Source organism: Mixophyes fleayi, chromosome 2 (genome assembly GCF_038048845.1).
Source record: "Mixophyes fleayi isolate aMixFle1 chromosome 2, aMixFle1.hap1, whole genome shotgun sequence".
Lineage (NCBI taxonomy): Eukaryota > Metazoa > Chordata > Amphibia > Anura > Limnodynastidae > Mixophyes > Mixophyes fleayi.
Window position 1 is genome coordinate 165,717,700 of NC_134403.1, and position 25,469 is coordinate 165,743,168.

Consider the following 25,469-nt stretch of genomic DNA (forward strand, 5'->3'; position numbering starts at 1 on the left):
GAATGTTAATTACCTTTGTATGTCCAAATCGATACTGAGTAATATCAATGTCCAAAGTCCCCAAGAGTTTTTCAGATGCTTTTCTGCTGTCTACAAACTTGTCCTCTGGGATAGCGCTGGGATTCAGGATACGGTACCTGCCAAAACAAATCAGGATATTAGGCAGATGTGATAAAGCTTAGTGGAGCTTTCAGTGATTTTTGATAAGTGAATTGATGTGATGTGGTTATTTCTTAGTGCTGCTAACATAAAAAATTATGTTTTATGTCATGAAAATAGAGATCCTTTTTTAAATGGCTATTACTTATTTTGCATACTGGACACTTTACATACCATATATTGTGTTATATAGTGTTATAAAGTTCTTGTGTATAATGACCATAAAAGTCCATCTCACAAATATTAATAGCTAACCAAATAGCATAGGTAAATTCAAATATTTTATTACCTCTGTTTAAAGTCAGCATACAGAACTCTATTTGGAAAGCCTTTACGGCAAATACGAATTCCCTCCAAGACGCCATTGCAACGAAGCTGATGAAGAACCAGGAAAGGATCCATTGCACCTGGAAGCAAAAATAACCAAAAAATATATTCACTAGCCCAAAACTCTAACTGATCTATCAATCTTTGGAAGATTAAAATATCCTTTACTCAATAAGCTGATTTAAATATTGCTTAATAACGTATGGCCTAAAGTAAGAAACACCTCTAATGCTTTTCTTCTCATGCCATCTATCACAGGATTGAATACTAAAAAGTCCATTTCCTTTTCTAAAGCATCATTAATATTCTACTTGTTCCTTATCATAGAATTCAGTTACATTTGTAATAGCAACATTTGTCTGATGGAGATAGTTAGCGCTAACCATATAATAAAATAATTATAATAAGACTTGATAAAAGCAGACTTGGCCACATTGTCACAAAAGCTAAGTAAAGTGATATTGTTTTTGTCTCCGCTGCATAATACCCTTATCTTCCTCCAAAGCCTTCATGTCAATATTATTAATGTGTAATTATCCTAACACAATGCCATAGCAGGGGGCGTGGCCTAGTGACAGTGGATGGGTGTGCCACAATTGCAGGAGAAAGTACAACATTATTGGTGGACTTAAGTGTGTTTATTCAGTGTTCTATAGGATATGTTGGAGTCCCAAATGTTCTTCAGCACCATCATCTGATGCTGATATATTAAATGTTATACACAAGATTTGATAAGATCTGGAATAATTACCTGGAGTTTTGGTTTCATTGGGAATAATGCAGCGTACAAAGTGAGGTGCTGTTGATCTAAGATTAGTCATTAACTTATTCAGATTTTCCTGAAATTAAGCAAACAACATGAGTGATATTAAAAAAACTGCAAGCCAAATAATAAATCCAATATGACGAAACTATTTACTTTCTGGGTTTAATGTTTTACAATTCAAATCTAACAATTATAATACCTGAAATAATATCATGGTAGAGTAACAGAGATGTGAATCGTGGAGTACTCCTGAAATGATACTCAGGATATCCTAATAATAATATAGACATACCATTGAAATGATTTTGGACCTGATCTATCTTCAAATGCAACCTGCGCGCAAGTTGCGTTTTTCAAATAAGCACGGAATTTGAGCATGCGTGAGCCTGTATTCCAATCCAAGCGGATCTCAAGATATACGTTTTAATTGGAATCTGGGTATTAGTACATTCTACCTAAACAGTACTTGTCATATGTTAACAGACAGAATAGACTGCGGATACGCACATGCTTATGTGCAATATCAAGTCCCATCAGGGCACATAAACAACTTATTAAAATAAATTACCAATAATACTATAATCATTTATAAAAAATATGTGTTTTAAAATAAATATATATATATATATATATATTTACATTAAATACCATAATCAGGATGGTCTTAATGCATGCTGTATATAAAATCTTTTTTGATAGTTCCTCTTACTTGCATACACGTGTTCTGCGCTATCTAGTGGCAGGAATGCATGTAGTTTTTAATAGAAAGATATTGCCATGACAGTCATCACTATCAGTCGGAAGGGGGTTATCCATAAGTGTAGTCTATATTGCTAACTGAACTTTTCCCAAAATAGTAGATTTAAGTAAAAAGAAAGAAGTACAATTACTTTGTGCATAGATGACACAGTTTGGAACGAAGCTCCTTTCTTGCGCTTTTTTTCTCCACCTTGGTCAGCTGTCAACAAGTAAACATTTGATCAAACAATCACCGTCTGATGTGAGCCCCAACTTTGAACAAAAATATAGTTCATAAATCCTTCCCATTAGTGCTGATTCTTCCATTTCGACAGTCTATTTTTTTGAGTTATGGATAATGTTCTTTATTTCACCAGTTAAGTCCTCCCTAGTTTGCAAGGCATATTTGAAACAATATTAGGTTAAAGTTTAAAGAATTTTGCAGTTGTTGGGAGTATACCCTCACTTAGCTGGCTTCAGAAATAGCTTCATCTGGCATTCTTGCTTTCTCAGTGGTCTGCAACTTTCTCACTGAAGAGTCTCGCACACAGACATTTGTATTTTTTTAGGCCCATCAAGCTGTTCTCACAAAGATATAGTTCAATATCAACACAAATATTGTATCTGTTATAGTCAAATATACTCTGTAAAATCTTATGGTTTAAAGTGTTGTGCTCAGTTACCTGTCAATCACTCCAAGTGGTAAATGTATCAAGCTGAGAGTTTTCCAGTGGGTTTGAAAAGTGGAGATGTTGCCTATAGCAACCAATCAGATTCTAGCTATCATTTTGTAGAATGTACTAAATAAATGATAGCTAGAATCTGATTGGTTTTTCAAACCCTCCAGAAAACTCTCAGCTTGATGCATTTACCCCCAAGTGTTTATATTAGGGATGTGCACCGGCCACTTTTCGCATTTTGGGTTCTGGGTTCTGATTACCATCAGGTTTTGGGTTCTAATGGGTTTTGCCAAAACACCACCCTCAAGGTTTTGGGTTCTGATTTTTTTTTTTAAAAAAAGCATAAAAACTGCTAAAATCCAGATTTATTTTTATTTTTTTTCACTCCTACGCTATTATTAACCTCAATGACATTCATTGCCACTCATTTCCAGTCTATTCTGAACACCTCACACCACACAATATTGTTTTTAGGCCAAAAGGTTGCACCGAGATAGCTGGATGCTAAGCAACAAAAGTGGGCGGCACAAACATGTGGCCCATCTAGGAGTGGCACTGCAGTGGCAGACAGGATGGCAGTTTGAAAAACTAGGCCTCAAAGAGCACATAATGCCAAAAAAAGAGGTGCAAGATGGAATTGTCCTTGGGCCCTCCCACCCACCCTTATGTTGGGGAAATAGGACATGCGCACTTTAACAAACCAATCATATCAGCGACGGGGCCTACAAAACTGTGGCTGAAATGATTGGTTCGTTTGGACCCCCACAAAACGAGCTGGCAAAGAAAAAAAAGAGGTGCAAGATGGAATTGTCCTTGGGCCCTCCCACCCACCCTTATGTTGCGGAAAAAGGACATGCACACTTTAACAAACCAATCATTTCAGCGACAGGGCCTACCAAACAACTGTGGCTGAAATGATTGGTTTGTTTGGGCCCCCACACAAAAAAAGCAATTCATCTCTCCCTGTACAAAGTAAACTGGCTCTACTGAGGCAAGATGTCGTCCTCATCCTCATCCTCTGATTCCTCGCCCCCTTCAGTGTGTACTTCCTCATCCTCACACATTATCAATTCGTCCCCGCTGGACTCCACAATCACAGGTCCCTCTGTAGTCTCTGGAGGCCATTGCTGGTCTTCATTGAAGAATTCATAATTCATTTTGATGATCATCTTCTCCACATTTTGCGGAAGCAACCTCCTTCGCCGCTCACTGACCAGGTTCCCCGCTGCACTAAAAACTCTTTCTGAGTACACACTGGAGGGGGGACAACTCAGGTAAAATAGAGCCAGTTTGTACAGGGGCTTCCAAACTGCCTTTTTTTCCTGCCAGTACAAGTAAGGACTGTCTGACATGTCTACTTGGATGCTGTCACCAAAGTAATCCTCCACCATTTTTTCAATGGTGACAGCATCCAATGCAGCGACAGTAGACATGTCAGCAATCGTTGGCAGGTCCTTCAGTCCGGAACAGATGTTCAAATTCGCTGGAGTTATACGGCTGTACCACTGGACTTATACGGCAGGATCAGTGGACTTATACAGCAGTACCACTGGACTTATACGGCAGGATCAGTGGACTTATACGGCAGTACCACTGGACTGGATTTAAGCAGCACAGGACAGAATCACTGGACTTATGCAGTACAGAACACCACCACTGGACTTTTGCAGCACAGGACAGCACCATTGGATTTATATGGCTGTACCACTGGACTGGACTTAAGCAGCACAGGACAGCACCACTGGATTTAAATGGCTGTACCACTGGACTGGACACAGGACAGCACCACTGGACTGGACTTAAGCAGCACAGGACAACACAGGACAGCACCACTGGAATTATGGCAGCACCACCACTGGACTGAGCAGGACAGAGCACAGGACAGCACTACTGGACTGAGCAGGACAGCACCACTGGACTGAGCAGGACAGAGCACAGGACAGCACCACTGGACTGAGCAGGACACAGCACCGGACAGCACCACTGGACTGAGCAGGACAGAGGACACCACCACACACCCTCCCTCTTCCCTCTCCAATGCCCGAGTGAAGATGGCGGCGGGAAGCGGGGAATAATATGAATCCGGATCTCGCGAGATCCGACTGCGGCATGATGACGTTTTGCCTCGTTCTGAGTTTTGCGTCGAGCGGGAATCCCCGAACAGTGCTCTGATCCGGGCTCGGATCGGCACTGTTCGGGGGTGTTCGGATTTCAAAAATCCGAACCCGCTCACCCCTAGTTTATATGCGATAGTTTAACTCACCTCTGTAATTGAGCTGTGCATTCTAAATATAACTGGGAGGAAACTATAAAGCAGAATAAAAGATTAGGAAAGAGTCTACATTTTGCTCTAACTAGCTTTGGTAACTTTGAATCATGAGCTAAACTGCTTTCATTAGTAATGGTTACTTAATAAAAAAATCTATATATGTTCTCTCTAATTACTGCAAAACACAGTTTATATAAAAACATTTTTTAGCAACAGTAAACATTATGTATAGCAAGTCTACATGTTATCATTATACTAACCACTGTCTGCACTGATATAGCTTTCAAACAGGCAAGCCAGAAGTTTGTTGGCTGACTTTTGGAAGAGTCCCACCACTGTTTCGTTAAGTGGATCCTTGTTCTTCTCCAACCAGCCAACAATGTTGTATGGAACCTACAGTAGAAAGCATATACATAGAATACCACTTCATAGAAAGCATGGACACTTACTTAAGGGGACCTATATGTACTAGGTCACTTACCACTCCAGCATAGTGGACAAGTTCAAAATGAGCTTCATATTTTCTCTTCTTGTCAATCCTTGGTTTTTGGAGGTTGGGTGATTTTCCAAGATGATTGTCATAAAGCTTGGACTTAAAAGACATGTCTGTAGCCTTAGGGAACATGCACTCCTCTTCAAGGATTGACATAATCCCCATAGGCTATTGAACAAAATATGTACAATGCTAGACACATATAAATCAATATATTAGTGTAAAAACAAAATCATTTATTTAATATCCCCCACTGAGGTATAATGAAATACTAATTTTACCTTTTCAATTAGGTCAATGCAAGCCTGCAAGTCTAGCCCAAAGTCAATGAACTCCCAGTCAATGCCTTCTTTCTTGTATTCTTCTTGTTCCAGCACAAACATGTGATGGTTGAAAAACTGTTGCAGCTTTTCATTCGTGAAATTGATGCAAAGTTGTTCAAAGCTGTTATACTGAATAGAACAAACTATAGGTGAGTCACAACACATTTTATTTGCACCTACTTATAAAATAATTGCCACTATTTGTATATTTGAATAGTTTTACCAATCAGGTTTATGATATCACCACATTTTCGCTCTGGATTTGTTAAATATCTCACTACATTTTTTCTATCAACCACTAGAACAGTAATGGAAATGAATCAAATTCTGAAATGTTGTTATTTAAGTCATGTTTTAAGTTTAGAATATGTAACATAATATAGGTATCCACTGGCTGATAACTATCTAAACTGGAAACTTCAAATAAAAACTATGCATTGCTATGTAATTTCTACAGTAATTGATTTGAACTGAAAATGCAACAAGTATACAGAATAATCCAGTAGAAATTCATTTAAATTCCTGTCAGTCTTTCATTTGCCTATGAATAAATGTATATAAAACATGAGACATGCTATTTGCTATCACATATTCTCTGAAGTACTTGTAATTCTGAGCAGCTCTGGAAAATCATGACTTACATCAAAAATTTCAAATCCAGCGATATCAAGCACGCCAATAAAGAACTGTCTGGGTAGCTTTGTATCCAGTGTCTTGTTAATACGAACCACAAGCCATTTGAACATTCGGTCATAGATGCCTTTGGCCAATGCACCAACTGCATAGACAACCTGCATAGACATAAAGATTTTTACAAAAAATAACTCAAACCACACTAGTATTTAAGATGTAAAGCATACATGGTAAAGCAGTATTAGAACATCACAGCACTTTACTGGATTGTGAGAAATCTATTGACATTCACCATATGAATATGAGCTCATGAGATTGGCCACTGAAATTACTTATTTCTTTCAATGTTCTCTGAAAGGGAGACAAAAACATTCACTGTTGCTGATAAGATGGGAAGTTTTGGTTGCAATTTTAAAAGCAAATGTTAAAAATAATAATATATCAAATCAAAATTGATACTTTTCATAATATTCAAGTATTATTGTATATTATATATACAATATATAATATTATACTGATTTGCTGGAATACATAAATATATCTAATCTCAGTTATTATTACAATGGACCAATCGCTTACTGCACTTCCAAATGGTGGTCTTACCTGTTCTACAGTTTGACCTTTGGTCACATATTCATTGCCCACTTTCACTCTGGGATGCATCAGACCTTTCACCAATTCAGAGGAACTAACCCCCATCAAATAAGCAGCCTTATCTGTGCCTAATAAAAAAACAATGTTAAATAAAAAATATCAATGCCACAAACTACTAGTTTACAATATTCAAAGTACCCCATTGAATACCAAAAATATGCACAAAATAATATTACAACATAGTTACTATATTAAATGGTAAGACACAATATATTTATTATGTGAACCAATCTTAATGTCATGATGACCTTTGTTGCGGGTTCTAGTGTGTATTGGATATATGAAACTATTTTCTTATCCATTGTGCACGAGACATCTTTTCTTTACCATGTCGTATTTTTAAATACAATAACATTTATATGTTGTCTACTGAATAACTCATATATTCATATTGCATACAATTATTTAAGCTAAGAATTGGGTTCTCTACATAATAGAATATAAGCACTATAAAGTATTAGAACAATCTATATAATAAATCTGATTCATTCGAAACCAAATCAGTGTATACTAGCATCTTATCCTTTACCAACAGGAATGCATATTTTTTATAGCCCCCTGTTCTACATATTCATAATAATGCTACATGTGCATACTAATCTAATAAATCAATAACATGGTAGTTCAAATATTAAACCTTTGCTTCTGCCAATTGTGACTTCACACAATCCTGGTCTGAATTATCTCAAGTATCTCAAACACATTTAATAAGGAGAATAACATTTTCAAACCTGTATATATTTTTTACACTATACATTTATGCATGAAAAAAAAATCTTAGGTTGTTTAGGTTGATATATTTATTATATAATAGCTAATAATATGTCATAAAAGTCTAATAAAACATGATTTCCCCAAGCAGTCCATCACAGTGAATGAAAATAATTAAATACCGGTAATTTGTTTTATTTCCATGTAATATTGCTAAATATTAATTGGTATATAAATAATTCTAGTTCTCTAGAACTATACACATGAAAACATTACACGTTCAGTTAGTAAATGATAGACTTACTTTCAGTGCCATCAGGCTCTGCTTGTTCTTCTCTTTGTTTTTGTTTAAATTTCATATTTCCAAAATGCATTATCGCACCTGTCAATTTGTAAGCACCATATTTTTCGTCAGAAATAAACCCCAATATATCAAACGCTTGCTGTGGAAAAGGGAGTGAAAACATCCAGTCAAATACCAAGCTGTTTCTACACTTTGCTGGTTAGGGCTGTGTTATTTCTGGACAGTCAGTACTTACATCGGTTGCCATTAATTCTTCACAATCATCTAAGTTGTCCACTGTCACAACGCCTTGTGAGCTAAAGTGGAAATCATAAGGGTTTGTGCTCACTAAGAGCATATCTGCAAGCAAACAAAATACACAGGACATTATTAGTGTAATTTAGCATTTATATACAGGTGCATGGGGGGAGGATTCATAGAGTGGATACAGGAACTCTCGGATTAAGTGAATGTCTGTTTTCATAGCTGTGACTTTTTATGTAACCATGGACGAACATGCTGAAAAATCATAATCATAATTGTTCAATTTGCATGTTATTATGGCTATTAACATTTATGTAGTTAGTGCCAGCATATTCCATAGTGCTTTACATTTGGGAGAGGTAAGAGCATCCCACTTGCGCGCTTACAATCTACAGGACAAGGTTACTGAGGTTAAGTTCCAAATATTACGTAATGGTTCGACCATACTGCAATGTTAAAAAGTGCTAAGTGGGGCAATGTTATCCAGTCACACGACAATGTTGATCCGGGGGTCAGAGTTGAAACATAGAAAGAGAACACATGTAAGGTTTGTGTGAACTGTGTAGAGGGGTGGTAATTGGCTAGGTTGAGAGAGTGGTTTGGGAATTTAATACGTTTGTCTGAAGAGGTGGGTTTTCTGGGAATGCTTAAAGGTTTGGAGGATAGAGGAAAGTCTTGTTGTGTGAGGAAGGTATTCCACAGAGTAAGTGGCTAGATGTGGTCTTCCAAAGAAATTTTCTGTTTCCCTGACAACCTCAGTAAACTCCATGGCAAGACATTGGGCTAGATTTACTAAAGGGCGGTTTGCTCATTTTTTAAAACCACCACTTTACAAACCACCATCCCTATTCTAACAATGGTAGACATACAAACATCCGGATTTACTAAGCTGGGATTTTCAAAACCGCCGCAAAACAGCCATTCAAATGGCCAAAATAAAAGAGGTGGTTGTGAATGACGAGATTAATCAAACAGCGTGCTGTTTGAGCTATTTTGCCATTCAGAACATAAGAGGAAGCAGCATTGACATTTAAATTATTTGGGCAATCATCATTTTTTGATTAAGGGGCAAACTTAATTTAATATTAACTTATAAGGGAAATTTTTTTTTATATTTTTTTAAGGGGACACTAATATATATTTATATTATGTGGGAAATGTCAATATATAATATTATTAACTGATTGTTAATGGTGGATATAATTATTTATGTTGCACAATTTGTCAATACATATTGCCCGAATAATATAATAATTAAATAATTTTATTCCCTTAATATAATGAAAATTTTTTCCCCATCATAAGTTAATAATAAATAAATTTTGCCCCTTAATAAATAATGATTTAAATGTCAATGGTGCCTCCTCTTATGTTCTGAATGGCGTAATAGTTCAAACAGCATGTTTAAGCTATCAAGCCATTCTGAAGCAGATATTAAAACTGTCCTGTCCTCTCTTTTGGATGGCGGTTTTGATGGCAGTTTGGACAAAACCGTTTGCGGTTTAGCTTTTTCAATCCGCCATACATTGCGATTCATCTTAAATTGAAGCCTCAAACTGCTCTATAGTAAATGTGGCAGTTTGGACCATTAAACTACCGGAAAACTCGATTCTTAGTAAATCTAACCCATTATTTTTTAATAGAATTTAGCCTTTGACTCTTTGTAATAACATATACAGTGAATGGCTCATAAAAAAAACTTGGAGAGCACGCCATAAACTATAGTTTGTCAGGATCATTGAGTAGCTGGTACAAACCAGTTGACCAATAAATAACATTATAATGCGAAAAACTGTAAAAATTCACATGAGCAATGTCATCTTGCCAATATATGGAGATGAATCTCTCAAAGTTTGATTGACAGAATGATTTGCAATATCGCTCTATTTCCAGAAATAACAATCCAAAAATACTTTAAAAAATGATTTTAATTTATAAAATATGTTTTACATTTTTTACAATTGTTTTTTTTGGTTAAAAAACATTGTGAAAAATAGTTTTGTTTCAAATATTTTATCAACTAAGCCTTCATGATATGTTTTACTTAATACCAAATACTGAAATCCATAGATGCTCAAGCTTTGTGGAATAATTTTGTTCATCTCTATTTCTATGGTACACAGATGTGACAAAAGAACTGTAATATACATTGGGGTCAATAACATTTGCTTTCCAAGTTTAACTTAAGCTGGGTACACACTACAGAACATTTCTCCCAATGAGATATCTGTAATGATTTTATCAACGATTGAAAGTCCGGATGAGCATGCCGATTCATGTGTACGCACTTACATGATTTACCATCAGATCTGTGCTCCTCATCTGTCATAACCATCTGCTGAAAAGATCATGACTCCGTAGAGATCTGCCTATACTGGTGGTAAAGAGTGCATGCACACTTCAGAATTTGCCCGACATCATTCCATCGTTGATAGTGATTTTTAGTCTGTTTATAAAATCCAATCAAACGATATGATGGGCTTTGGTACGATAAAAAATGATTGTGGGAGCGTACACACTAATGCGATATCGGACCTAACAGTCATTTACCGTGTGATTGGCATAATAATTGGGTGCAAACCTGTAGAGTGTACCGAGCTTTAATCTTGATCAACACAAATTGATGATTGATTACTACAGGTTACTGCACTTCTGGAAATAATCCCACTACCTGAAAGGTAATGGAAAAAATAAAACATATTTTGTTCCAGTGAGTAACTTTACAATTTTAGGTTGTGAAAAACTAAATAAAGTTACTTCGTAACCAGGGCTTCTACTTTTAACAGAAACAAAGATACTACTTTGTCCTTCTGGGTGCCAAATGCAGTTACACAGTTATTATCACTAACCATGTTAATCTACCAGAACTCAAGTTTCTTAAGAATATAGGTGGCAAAAATGGAATTGTGCCCACATCATATGATGTTCCAGTGCAGTATAAGATCTACAGAACTAGAACACTGATAAGAACACATACAATTCTATACTGATAAGAGTATTACATTTCATTACAAGCTACATACAGTCACATGTTGCCTTTGTGTCCTATACAGTACTTAGATCAGGATTGTGAGTTGATTGTTCAACCTTTAATGTTCTTTAATATATTTTACATCACAATATTTCACTTGTGAACAAAAATGCAAAACCAAGGATACTGGGATGCTATTTTAGTGTTCATTAGTTTTGTCTCACCTATTAGCTCACTCTTTTGACCACTGGTTATTTGGTAAAATATATGATAGCTTCTTTCTCCGGGCTGTTGAAAAATGACTCTTGATTTTTCCAATAAGTCTAAGAAAGACAAAAGGGTATGAAAATCATCCTTTTTAATATAAGTTGTCAAACAATGAAATTGACTGAACTCATTTGCTAAGTGATGCTTTATTGACAATTCAGCACTAACATCATCAATTTTATGTATATGCAAAATGCATTCTGTTGTTAAATAGTTGTTTATGTTTAAGCTTGTGGAAAAAAAAAAACCATATTGCTAAATCTTCAGGTTCAGCATTTTCCTGTATTATGGTTAATGTTTATCGCCTATAAGTTCAGAGAGTCATGAAGATAAGATAACCAGTATGACCGCAGACATAACTGTGTGATATACATTGTTAATTAGTGTGGTGTGCAGTAAACAGAGTAAAAGAAATGTTGCATTTAAGTTTGGTATTAATAAACACAGGACAACATGACCCTTTCATCAGCAAGGCATTTGTTTGGTCCTTTACTTCCCATCAAAATAAATTAGACAAAATTAATTATTCGTTGTAAAGACTTATTTATACTAATTTATCAATTAAATCCAGGTTAATTCAGTCAAATAGAGGAAAATATTTGATCAGGCAAATGTCTCCTTGATTACATTAATCTTATTGACATGTGTGTTAATATAATTCCCTGTTTGTAAGTTTATTCCATTTTGATTGTACCCTCATTGCAATATAGGGCATATGTGGATAAAGGCTTATTCATGTTGTGCTCCGAGCAGAATGCAAAGTGTGAAAAAATAGCTGCATTTACTGTCCAAACCCTTGGGTGGATGAGCCCTAATTGTGCAATATCAAAATCTAATTAAAGAACATTTTCAAGGTTTATATTATGCCTGAAGCTACAGTAATGTCAGTGGACACACCAAGGTAACTAACCTTGTTATATACATGAAGCTATCAGTTGATAGCTGCAAAGACAATCTATTTATATGCCTTCCTAAAGTGGAGATACCCTTTAAGTTATGTGGTTTTAATAATAATTAATACTGTTAGTTTCAGATGCAATAGTCATCCCTGATGAAGGAGCAAAATAGTGAACAAATGGTGGCAGGCAACCGTAAGCAAGGATGTTAAAGTAGAATGTCATGGGAGATAGGTGTGTAGAACTGGAGATTCTCATGGGTATGAGGTGTTTTTGTGGGAATATGCAACTCTCCTCAGGTTATAGAAGAGTTAATGTTCTGTGTGGGTTTGATGCAGTATGAAAGAATTATGTTATAGTGTATAGTGACCTCTCTGCTGCATTTGACACTGATTTACCTCCCTTGTTGTATGTTATACAGTGTGTCCTTACAAACCCTGAGCTGTCTCCCAACTGACTGTAATACCAAGGAATAAGTTATGCTCCACTTATTACATTATCAAATATCCATCTATCTATCTATCTATGTATATATATATATATATATATATATATATATATATATATATATATATATATATATATATATGTAATTACATATATACAAATTATTGGCTGTATATATCTAATGGACTGCTATGTAGATGGTATTATCCAGAAGTATGTTTTTCTGTGTAGTGGATTTCTGGAGTTTAATTTGTAAGTATAGATTGCTCTCTTATTGTTATTTTTTTAGGCCAAATGCATGGTACAATGTGCAGACAAGGGCAAAATCCAAGATTTGTAAACTTACAAATTTCAATATCAGCAGACGACAACTTGCCGGTAGTACCAAAGTGAATCCGTATGAATTTACCCTGAAGTAAGCAAAAGTGAACAATATGCTTTTTGTTTTGTAGAACATATTCTGATACATGTACTGTAACTATTACATAATTATAATTTAATGAAATATAACAATGAACACACAATCTATCAGTATTTTGGAAGCAATGATACACAACTGGTTGTTTAATTGCTCCAATGTGATTTTGACTTAATAAGTCACCAACAATAAAAGGTATAAAAAAAAATATCTAGATAATGCTGTTTAGAGAACACAGTATAAATGAGCATGGTACAACATACATTTTGAGAGGAATAGTAATATTTGCATAGAAGGACTAATTATTCAGGATTTATGTGAGGTTGTATGGCAGAAGTGCACATATCATAAAACAAGTCATAAAAGGATAGTAAATCAAGCAGGACAATTTCATCTTATCGAATAAATGAACAAATATGTTACATGCGCTGGTAGTAAGCTGATGGTGCTTGATGTATTGTCAACATTACAGGCAGGGCAGACTGTAATGGGGGGCAGGCTGGTATGGGTGGGCACGCTGGACTGGGGGGGGGGTGGTGCCAGGGGCCCTTGACCCGGTCACTGGGCCACCTGAATTTTTTTCCATTAAAATGTCATTAATAGGCTGCTGAGTCAAGTCTTGTCCCCCGGGCTAAAATTTGTCAGCCCTCCCATGATTACAGGTATAAAAAGCATCCATCATTTACTGAGATTGTTCTCCTGTTTAAAGATCATGTGATTTTACATTCTGTAACCAGCAACTAAAGAGAAACAACAAACTTACAAAACGGGAGGAATTGTCATTTCTTAGGGTTTTGGCATTTCCAAAGGCTTCTAGGGCAGGATTTGCCTGGATGATTTGATCTTCCAGGGTTCCCTACAACAAAATATAAACATGTGAATATATACATAAATATTTGCATAGAATTAAAATATAATATTTAGAAAAGTAGATGTTGCATTCATTTAGTGATGGAAATCATGAAATCTGCAAATGGGAAACTTTTTGTTTGTCTTAGGGAGACTGGAAAAACTACTAGAAATGTAATCTTTTTTTTCCCAAGCATAATATTTTATATTTTATGTGACCGACTACTACAAAAAATGTGTAGTCTTGGCTTGGTGAATGTAGGACATTAGTTAATTCACTGCATGCTGTTTATGAATTTGTATAGCCACGCAGGTTGTTTTTTGCAAATTGTACGTGTTGGAAGCAGGGGGTGAATTTTTGATATGAAAGTTGACTTTTTTCATATATAATTACCAATAGAACCAGACTTTGAATGGTCTTTTGGGCATCTTTGTTAATAGGAACAGTGTTGTTAACTCAATGACCTCCATGACAATCGCCCTTGTTTCCAAGTGCAGTAAAATAATGATAACATCTATTCGTATTAAGTCTGGTAAAACAGAGGTAAAATTACAAATACAAAATAAATTTAATATTGGAGCTGTAATTGAGTGGGTGATGCACTATGTAAGAGTACAGCACTATTACGATAACATGTCGGCGTGATGGTTGCTAACAGTCAGTACATTTACTGACAGTCAATGAAATTTATCAAATCTTTGCCTCTCCGTAAGAAATAAATAGAGGTCAGTAAAAATGTGACAAGATCTGACAGGAGTAAATTTCTCATAGCACGCACTTAGCACCTAACATGCTTTTGGGTCAGAACAGAGTTATGAGCCCACTTATCTCAGACCCCGTATTCTATTATCCTCCAAATGCTACTATTTAACGTTGTAGATACATTTTAGAATTACATAAACCATCTCTTCGCAAAAATATTATGTCAGTAAATTGGCAGTGAAGAACGGTAAAGAATAAATTACAATTAGAAGTAGGTATTGAAGAGGTACTATTCCAGTCTATAGATTTAGCAGTTAATTTAAAACAAAGTATAGATAAAATATAGAAAAGCTGCATAAATTTGGTGCACTTACTCCAGTCTTTGTTGCTGGTTGCTGTAAAGAAAACAAAACAGGATTAAATTGTCATCCTTTGTCAAGTTACTACAGCTAAATGTTCCAGAATGTATATCTGTTTTATAAGCAAAGTATACACTCTGTCTTACAAGGAAGCATACCCAATACATCACTACAAAACATAAGGATCACCTTGCAAATGTACCCCAAATGGCGAGTGAACCGATTTTTCTCAAGAGAGGAGAGAACAATATAAGACTGAAAATCAGGTTTTCTTTATGCTTATACTGGCACAAATTATGCTGTATTAGGGTGATGTCTGAGGTGACAGATAAGAGGACACTTTTCTTTATGGATCTCCTATCTTACTAGGGCACAAAGGTACTGAGGTGGATATCTCTTGGTAATGAATGTATCATCTTGCGATTTATGCAAGTCGCCGGAAATCGGCGACTTTGCAGTAAAATTTAAAGCGGCGATGGATTGCAAAGGCAAGCTTACCTTCACAATCCATCGCCACTTTAAATTTTTACTGCAAAGTTGCCAATTTCCAGGGACTTGCATAAATCGCAAGATGATACATTTACCCCCAATAGTGTCTCTTCTTTCCATGCTCCATTATGAAGAACCCACAATATCCCTGTAAAATATGCACTGGTGTCAGTCTGCTATTAGTTTACTACATAAAAGGCCAAATATCTTCAGAGTAAAAGGCAGAAGGTTGGTTACAATTTATATTCTGCTGCATTATAGATCTGTTACCTTCTACTTTAATTATAAACTACCAGGAAGGCTGGAAAATGTGCATGACAATTTACCCCCCAGGATACAGGCTGTAAGCCACCCCCGGTGTACTGAATATGTAAAATTCCAAATGAACCTGTGCACAAGAAGAGGTTACAATACCTACAATAGTACTTACATTCTTTTTACCAGAGGGGTCACCAATTGCAGCAACTGTTGCAAAGTACTGAATGACACGTTTCGTGTTGACAGTCTTGCCAGCACCAGATTCTCCGCTAAGAACAGGTTAGAATAAACAGATTCATCACCATTCAATTTGTATTTCTCCAGAAAGGGAAATAATAATAAGACAGTGCTAAAAACCATGTTAAAAAGAAAAACAAAAAGTGCTGAAAATAAGATTAGTAAAACCTCATTATCTTAACTTATCTTCTAACTAAACGAAATTGGAACGTGATAAATCAATGCCCCGAGATAAACAAAAAATATCTATCAAACTATCATCAAGCAGTATCAATCCAATAACATAGGTGAAAATACATATTTTAAAAAAAAAATAGTGTAAAAATGTTAAAAGCATTTATTGATATATGTTTATTGGTTAAATTTGCAAGATAACAAAGCCCATATGGGCAGCAGGCAGTGAAATCAAGTGCAAGTTGGACAACAACAGACACAGACTCAGAACTGTAACGTTCTAGGCTTCTCCTCCACTAGATGTCTCTTGCGACACCTTCCTGATCTAACCAAGGGTTCTGCATGAGGTTAAGGAAGGCTCTCCTGTTAATAGAGGCATTAGCTGTAATAACAGATTCTTCCAATACTACAGGAGAATTGGAGGAGAGACCTGGGATATATTATAGGTCTGTGAACCTTTCAACTGTTGTTGTTAAGCGTGCACTTGATTTTGTTGCCAGCTGCCCAGATGGGCTTTGTTCTCTTGGGTTTCTATGTATAATTTCTAATAATTTATTTTCCGTGTATTGATACTTATATTTGAGGGGTTTTGTGCATTGATATGTCAGGCTCACTTTAGAACACAAAACTGACCATATGCACAATACGAACACTATCAATAAAGGTACTATAGAATCCAATAAAAGTTTGATATGGAAAAATATTGCAGCAAAAGAAGACTTTACACATAAGTTTTACAAAAATCACAGCAAACTGCAACTTGTATTGTGTGATTTTATGGTTTGAAATTGACTTTGATAACTTTGGAAAACTTATAGGTGGTAATGAGTGTAAAAAAAAGTAAACAATTAAGAATTAAACCAAACAGTAAAGACAGAAGTTGGCATGAAAAGGGGCAAGTTGAAAAGTATAATTTAAAAGGCATATTTGTGTATAAAGATAAATTGTGCCAGGTTTTTTTTAAAAGTTACTTACGTGATTAACATTGACTGGTTTTCTCGATCTAACAAATACAGTTAAACAGAATAGCAGTTAGATATTCTCACGTTTGTAACACAAGAGGCTAGAACAAATATTCAGAGACACAGACATTGACACTAGCACTAACTGGATAATCATGGACATTCTAGTTCATGAAAAATATGGAAAATATAATTTTATGTAATTTAGTCAGTTTTACGAAGGATAGTCAGATAATTGTATCTACAGCAGGAACATATGAAATCATCTGAGAATTAATTTTACATTGATTTTATCTGTCAGATTTATGAAAACTAATACGGGAGTGAATATCAATATTTTTAGTTATAGTCTGTATTTAACATTGATTTGCGATAATAATCATATGATCAAGGAATCATTTTCTCAGAAATACTGTTTGATTAGTTTTTGTTTTGCTCAGCAATTCAACAACATAAAAATCTGATATTAGCATAAAGCTCCCATTCAAAATGTGCCTGTGAATAGTTTACAAGGTGGCAGCAATATAAGAATATACTTACTGCGCAACATGTCATGGTAAGCATTGTCCGCAATGGAAAAGATGTGAGGAGGGGCTTCAGAGCGTCTCTTGCCCTTATAGGCAGTAACCACTTCAGTCTTGTAGACTGGAAGCGCTTTATAGGGGTTCACGGTTACACAGAAAAGCCCAGAATAGGTCTGAAGAGTACAAAAACAAATAATATCATCTTAATCAGAAAGTAGTGGATTACCGATCAAGTCAGTAGTGGTTGTCACGTCATTAAATCATGTTGTCGCAGATGATGTTATATAACATTTTGATGGACAATAAAACTAACCAAAGCGCCAAAGAAAAAAAATAAAAGACATTTGAGCAAACTGAGGATTTTTACATGTAAGGCAAAAAGACATAATACAAAGACCACTTTCTTTAATAGAAAAGGAATTTTTAACAAATACACAACAAAAGTGTTGCCATGTGTGGTCAGCTTTAGGGTGGTAGATCCGTGGCACACAGTCCCAGAAGTCATATTGGCTAACATAATAAAAGAGATGCAAAATGTAAGTAACAAATCTAAGGCCATTTAAAGGACTTACTTTTAAATAAAAGAATTTAGAAGGCATGAACTGAGCAAAAGAAGTAGAGGAATAATGTAAAAAGAATGATCCCGCTTACTCACATAGATCATCCAGTTAGCGTAGCGTTTACGTAGATTAAACAGCACAGAGGCTTCATTCAGATGGGTTAACATGGCCATGTCTTCAATCATGTCAAACTTTGGAGGATTCATCTGTTGAACATCTCCCTCTTTTACTACAACAGTCTAACGAAAAGGGTACAAATAGGCAACATTTTACATTTATATCATATACACTTAATAACTCTAACAAATGGCATCATTTTATTGCAGTGTTTCAGTGCTATTGTAGGAATAATTGAAGCATGGAAATAAGAATGGGCGACATTGCCTTAAGCAAAATGTGCTACTAATGCTGCTCCAGATTGTAGTCAGATGGTAGGATCATCTTAGAAATAGTTACCATATATTTTCTAAATTGAAACCTTTTATTATATAAACTATAGTTATATTAATTTTGGCTGATTAAAATGTTGTGATAAAAGCCAACATTATTGAAGATATGTAATATTGCAATATGGCTTCTCCCTGCAGGTTTATTTCAGTGGCTTTTGAATGCACCTGATGATTGGTCAGTTGTTACAGGCTGCAGCATGATTTTACTATTTGTACCATGCTATGAAATTAACCTTTTCATATTGAACAAATTTTATATTTCACCTTTGCACCAGCAACTTCAACGGTAACTTTTCCTCCAGCCGTCTCTTTAATCTCAGCTTCCAGATAAGCTTCTTTGTCATCGGGTATCCAGCATTTTTTCTTTCCTGTTGATTAAATCATATATTTTACATTACACCAATGTTATTTAAAAATTGTGGTCATCAATATTCAAGGATGCTTTTACTATATCATACATAGTAATATGAACACAGGATACTACAAGTAGATATTACCAAATCTTTCAGGATTTTTTTCAGGTCTAAAATTTTGTTTATAAGGAAACTGCATAGTATGCCTTTGTTAAATCTCTCTCTACATATATGTATATATAAATACTAGCCGGGTCACCCAGCATTACTCGGGTCCGATTTGTAGAGGTTTTTATATATTAGCAAATTATTTGGTTAATAGACCAAAAATAAAAAATGCTATTTAGAAAATATGATTTGTTGCTGTATCATGTTTCGTTATGTCGTGTTGTGGCGAGGTTTCCTTCCAGTAGTCAAACAATTGTTTAAAACCCAAAAATTATGTTTTCAATATTTGTCGCTCTGTCCCATTGTCGCTATGTGGTCTGATAGTTATTTAGTATTAAAAAAGTAACCTATGTAAGATTTGGCAGCTTTACCTTGAGAGCTGTGGAAGATATTCGTCAACAAACAAACTTTTTCTTTATATATATATATATAGATGACTCACCAGGAACGTCTTGAAAAAGAGACCATATAGATCTCGAAACATTACTACTATTTATGGAATAAATTATCCTCAATTTTATACATTCTCCGAGTGCTGTCCGTTTTTTTTTCACTCTCCATTATCCTATACTCACCTCTAACAAAAATATCAATTATTCACGAAGGTTCTGTAAAATTGGCAATATTAAAGATGTAGTCAAAAGTAACAATAAAAAATAAAACTGTCCCAGCATATCAAGGAAAATTGCCTTTGAGGCTAAAAGATTCACTCTGTATACTTTCAAAACTACTGCTCGCTCTCACTTGGAATAAAAACAGCTCCAATAACTTGTAAAACTTTTGTACATTTTTGTAATGATTTTAAAAAGTCATACAAATGCAGATAACGTCTTCAATAAAAACGGTATTAAAGAGCAAACTTGCCTTCAAAAGCCACTGTCTGCTGTATCATTAACTCTTTATCACTCTTCCTTAGGAAGGGCGCTGCGTCCCCAAAATCCGACATGTCCATCATCTTGACAGATTGCAATGATCTACAGAATCAGTCACTGCGAAAAAAACTAAAGTTATTTTACAAACGCAAATATAAAATAGCTATATAATACAAACTATAATATACATAGAAATACGTGAATGTAAAGTCTAAGGATCTGTACATACCCTGTTAAGTAAATGATTCAATAACCCGTGCTTGATGACTCCTGGCTTTTATATGAGGTCTCCAAGGTCAGCAAGCCACAGTACCTTTTGCTTGATTCTAAATTAGTCTGTTGGGTGCTGGTAGATTGGTGACATTAAACATACAGATCTGGGGGGAGTGGTTTATCTGGCTCTTGTTTGTCTCTTCACTTCATTGTTGGTACATAGTTGATAAATGACCTAATGGAATGGAGAAATTGTTTTCCTAATCACATGCCACAAAAACATGTGATAAAATATGTGCTTCATAGCTCCAAAAATCTTTTCTTATCACAGTCCATTTCAATGTTAATAGCAAAGTAAAGGACTGGAATGTCTATTTGCTTAAGAGTGCTATACTAATATACAGTGCAATCATATAATATAATTCATCTACAAACATGAACATTACTTTTTTTGCATAATAACAAAATAAAAAATCAGAGCAGCATAAGCTGAAAAAAATGAACTACATTGAGTGCTTTAATCTGAGCATATGCTAGTACTGCAGGCATATCATTTGTAACATAAACTGCCATACTGGACCAGTTAAATGGAATAATAACCATATTAATTCTAGTTTTAAACATTGCTGCATATACTACATAGAATTAATGTTATGTTCTTATGTGGATGATCTATTGCTCAAAACATGCACTTGTGCTGTTTGTATCAATACCTTATTTCCCATTGCATTGTAAGCTCTTGCAAAAGGGCCCTCATTCCATATGAAAGAATGCTTGACATTTTGGGGAATATTGTAAGTTAGAAAGCACTTAAAAGGATATTTTAAAATTAAATAAAGACTTCTAAATAAAATATGGTGTAAAATTGTATAGCTTCCCATTGAGGATAGTTTTCAGAGCATTGTAAAATTCCTCCACATTTTTATAGAATACCAACCTTTGAGAAGATACCAAAAAAAAATGCAGGATAGTAATAAATAATCCACAAATCTCCGAATGGTTCGCCGTATATTTCAATGTATAAAAACCACGTAAACATATATCAACCAATTTAATGTGATAGGGTAGGCAACCACCGCTGCTGTATAAAGGATATTCTATAGACTAATAGAAAAAAGGGGAAAAGAAATACAGCACTGGAAAAAATATATCTTAATATAATACCACTTTCATACTGCCGCCCTGGCAATATCCCGGGTTGTTAACCCGGGATATTGCCGGGGCACAGGGCAGTATAGATAAGAAGATTCCCGGGTCGGGCGGGTTCATACTGCACCTGCCCGACCCGGGTTTTAGAAAAAAAAAAGTGTGAAAAAATGTTTTAATTAAAAAAAAATACATAACAAATGTTTACTTAACTTATTTTCAGCCAGCGGTGTCTCCGGTGCGTTTCCGGCTGTCAGGGGGACCTCTGGGTACTAAAATGACGTCATTTCTAGTCCATTAGAAATTACGTCATTTTAGTACCCAGAGGTCCCCCTGACAGCCGGAAACGCACCGGAGACACCGCTGGCTGAAAATAAGTTAAGTAAACATTTGTTATGTATTTTTTATTAATTAAAATCATTTTTTTTCACTTTGCCATTTTTTTTCTTTACAGTATGAATGGTGAGACCCGGGAATTACCCGGGTTGCACCATTCATACTGCAGGCGAGCGGGGTCCAACCCGGGAATTACCCCTTGCAAAATCCCGGGTCTAAGTCCCGGGATTTTAGACCCGGGATTTTGTGGTTGGACTATTCATACTGCACCAAGACCCGGGTTTTTCAGCGTGCCTCTGCAAAAACCAGGGTTTTTGGTGCAGTATGAATGGGGTGTTATTTAACAATATTAAAAACATATAACAACAGTAATAATAAACGCTGTCACTCCTTAATACAACTAGTCATATCAATATGCCGGTATGTAAAACATAAACCTATATCAAACGATTAATTGCTAGATTGCTGCTGATACTGCAAAACAAAACATCAGCATTCGAATCATTGATTGATTATTAGATAGACAGAGGCCATAGAACTAAAGAGCAGCATATACTTTACATCAAAGCCATCTGTTAGGGAAAATGCTTTTAACAATCAAAGTATTCAGACACTGTAACTAGCTGATTAGCCTCCTTAGAAATAGTGCCAATTTTCAACAACTTGTAGTTATCTCTGCCCAAAAACCATAGACTGTGAGCAGATGATGACACATAGTGATGATAAGATTACGCAATCCGGGGAACCTCAGATCCACTCAGATACAGAGTATGTTATTGTTCCCCCTTTTTTAATCCAGCGACTGGAACAGGTGTCCAATCTATCACTATGCCTGTCTCTTACAAACTGTTAGTAACCTCACATATGGCAATGTTCATTGGAAACCATATACATATGTCTGAACTTATTAATCCACAGATGATTGTGAATACTCATTGTAAAATTATTAAAATATTGGAGTAGTCTGTCGGCTCAGTCTCAGACACCATAAAGCAAGATATTTACCATTCAATCTGGTCACAGACACAGCTATTCAGTATATTTCAAGTATTGTGTGATCTAAATAATAACATCTGCATAATCACATATCTGAGCAGTCTCTTGGGTTACATTTTAATATTTGTTTGAGTGCTAAACACATGATAAATATATGATTGCAACACTACTTAAAAATGTTTGTATGTGCACATTCATAGGTAGTCTTTTCAGTTAGCTTGATCTCGAAAGTGTAAATTGGAGGGAATAGTTTGAACGACTGCCTTCTCGTCTGATATTTCTAATATTATATAGTAATACCTATCTTTTGTCATTTATACTACACTAAAATAACTGGAGCATGATTTAAGCTGCCCCGATGGGCAGCAGAATGTGTATATTCACTTATTTTGGCAGGGGCATGTTGTAATAAATAACAGGAAACTGTTAGAAGCTAATGTTTCATTACTTTTGGGGTGACTATTAAAATCATTATGAGTGAAAACTTTTTTTTTTTCTATTTTGTAATTGATAGAAGCCACAAGGGTTTGGAGTCAAGCAATATTAATTAAGGTAATGGAGATTATAGTTAAATATTTGGTTTGTTCACATTAGAAAAAAAATGCAGTTTATATCACACTAATATTTGTATGGATTTATTAATATTTCCAAAGCCAATACAAGGATTTGTCTAATGAACTTTTCTTATCCAGGACTGTGCAAATGACAAGGGGAGGCAGATGAGCATAGAAACCCATTGTACTGGTTGTTAGACTGTGGAGTTCTCTACCAAAGAAAGTGGATTGGATATACCTTATAACATTTAAATGTGCAATATATGATCCACCCCTTTTGGGGTCTATGAATATGGACTACTTTGTTACATGGAATATTATCTTTACCGATAATTATTAGGTGGCATTTTGGAGAATGTAATGCAGGGAATTTATCGGATTGCCATTCATGGAATAATTATTTTTTTATACATTATCTCTGGTTTCAATTGGGTGGGGTTTGCCTTTCTCTCTATTAACAAGCTAGTATTTACAGTATATAGATATAATAAAATGTAGACATATAAATATCACATAACATTGCTTGCTGCATATTTGACAAAAACTGTCCTCAGCTATATTGTTCAATTACACAAATAGGAGCCCGAACGCAAGCAAAGTAGCTATTCTGTTATTTAAATAGCTAAAGTGTGGTGTGGATTATTTTCAATTGCCATTATGCAGAGTATGTTCATGTCTGCAGAATTATTTTTAAAATTATATTGCTTGATAAATAAAACACACACTTAATAATTTTATCCTTAAGACAGCTACTCTATCATACAGTAATGTCACTATACCTTGCTGGTCCATGTACATAAAACATGTGACCATGGAGACAATTCATTTTTGAAAAGGACTGATGACAGTTTAATCTTGGATGTAGCCACATCATTAAGAAGCTTTGAATAACTCTGCAAGACTTCAATAGAACAGCCTGTCATTTGACATGCATTCTGCAACACTGCCTCATATAAAAGTATGGCAGATAATACCAGAGTATACATTAATCTAATGAATATAGCAATACATAGAGATTTCCCCAATTTCTAAACACATGTCTGCTATGACAGTGCTGAACAGAATATTTTACTGCAGCAACATTACTAAATGAGTTTCATTTGTGACAAGCATTTCAAGAAAACAAACACATAAACATAATAGTCTGAATTTTGCCATAGAGGTTACATAAATATGCCCCATTTCTCATTTTCTGCACTTATCTCTTCAAAAAGTTCATATTTTTATACGTGTCTGGTGACTTGAAGTCTTTAGTTTACTCTTTTGTTCATTCTGTCTGACTTTATCTGACTTACTATGGAAGAATATATAATCAACATTTATTTATATAGCGCCAGCAAATTCCGTAGCGCTTTACAATTGGGAACAAACATTAATAAGACAATACTGGATAATACATACAGACAGAGAGGTAAGAGAACCCTGCTCGCAAGCTTACAATCTATAGGACAATGGGAGTTAGAAACACAAGGGCATGTGCTACGTCATATTGCACAATGGACCAGCTAGAATGCAAAGGTAAAAGTACTGAGTGGGCTATGTGTGTTGCAATGTTGGTCAGAGGGTTGTTGTCTTGCGTTAGCAGTGTAGAGGATGGTAATAGGGTAATCTAGGGAAATTAAGATGGTGGTTGAGGAATATCATAACCTTGTCTGAAGAGGTGGGTTTTCAGTGAACACTTGAAGGTTTGAAGACTAGAGGAAAGTCTTACTTTGCGCGGGAGGGAATTCCACAAAGTGGGTGCAGCCCGGAAAAAATCCTGTAACAGAGAATGGGAGGATGTGATGAGAGTGGAAGAGTATATCTTGTGCAGAACGGAGGTGTCGAGTAGGGAGATAGTTTGAGACAAGTGAGGAAATGTATGTCGGTGGAATTTTGTTGATGGCCTTATATGTTAGTAGAAGAATTTTATATTGGATTTGTTTAAATGCAGGCAGCCAATGTAGAGACTGACAGAGTGGCTCAGCA

General features: G+C 35.4%; 1 protein-coding gene across 1 annotated transcript in view; it reads right to left on the reverse strand.

Annotated features, from left to right (window-relative positions):
• Positions 1 to 20,351, reverse strand: part of MYH15 (myosin heavy chain 15) — a 45,238-nt gene extending 24,887 nt beyond the window's left edge. Inside the window, exons 1-21 of the mRNA XM_075198068.1 lie at positions 20,249 to 20,351; positions 19,128 to 19,231; positions 18,510 to 18,653; positions 17,871 to 18,027; positions 17,344 to 17,371; positions 16,130 to 16,226; positions 15,226 to 15,246; positions 14,063 to 14,155; positions 13,228 to 13,291; positions 11,496 to 11,594; positions 8,293 to 8,396; positions 8,058 to 8,196; positions 6,992 to 7,110; positions 6,397 to 6,546; positions 5,714 to 5,884; positions 5,421 to 5,600; positions 5,200 to 5,332; positions 2,143 to 2,210; positions 1,238 to 1,325; positions 449 to 566; positions 14 to 137 (exon numbers count right to left, since the gene is read on the reverse strand). Of these exons, the coding sequence (XP_075054169.1) occupies positions 14 to 137; positions 449 to 566; positions 1,238 to 1,325; positions 2,143 to 2,210; positions 5,200 to 5,332; positions 5,421 to 5,600; positions 5,714 to 5,884; positions 6,397 to 6,546; positions 6,992 to 7,110; positions 8,058 to 8,196; positions 8,293 to 8,396; positions 11,496 to 11,594; positions 13,228 to 13,291; positions 14,063 to 14,155; positions 15,226 to 15,246; positions 16,130 to 16,226; positions 17,344 to 17,371; positions 17,871 to 18,027; positions 18,510 to 18,653; positions 19,128 to 19,231; positions 20,249 to 20,339 (2,292 nt within the window). The 5' untranslated portion in view covers positions 20,340 to 20,351. The remainder of the gene's footprint in view (positions 1 to 13; positions 138 to 448; positions 567 to 1,237; positions 1,326 to 2,142; positions 2,211 to 5,199; positions 5,333 to 5,420; positions 5,601 to 5,713; positions 5,885 to 6,396; positions 6,547 to 6,991; positions 7,111 to 8,057; positions 8,197 to 8,292; positions 8,397 to 11,495; positions 11,595 to 13,227; positions 13,292 to 14,062; positions 14,156 to 15,225; positions 15,247 to 16,129; positions 16,227 to 17,343; positions 17,372 to 17,870; positions 18,028 to 18,509; positions 18,654 to 19,127; positions 19,232 to 20,248) is intronic.
• Positions 20,352 to 25,469: the final 5,118 nt, after the last annotated feature.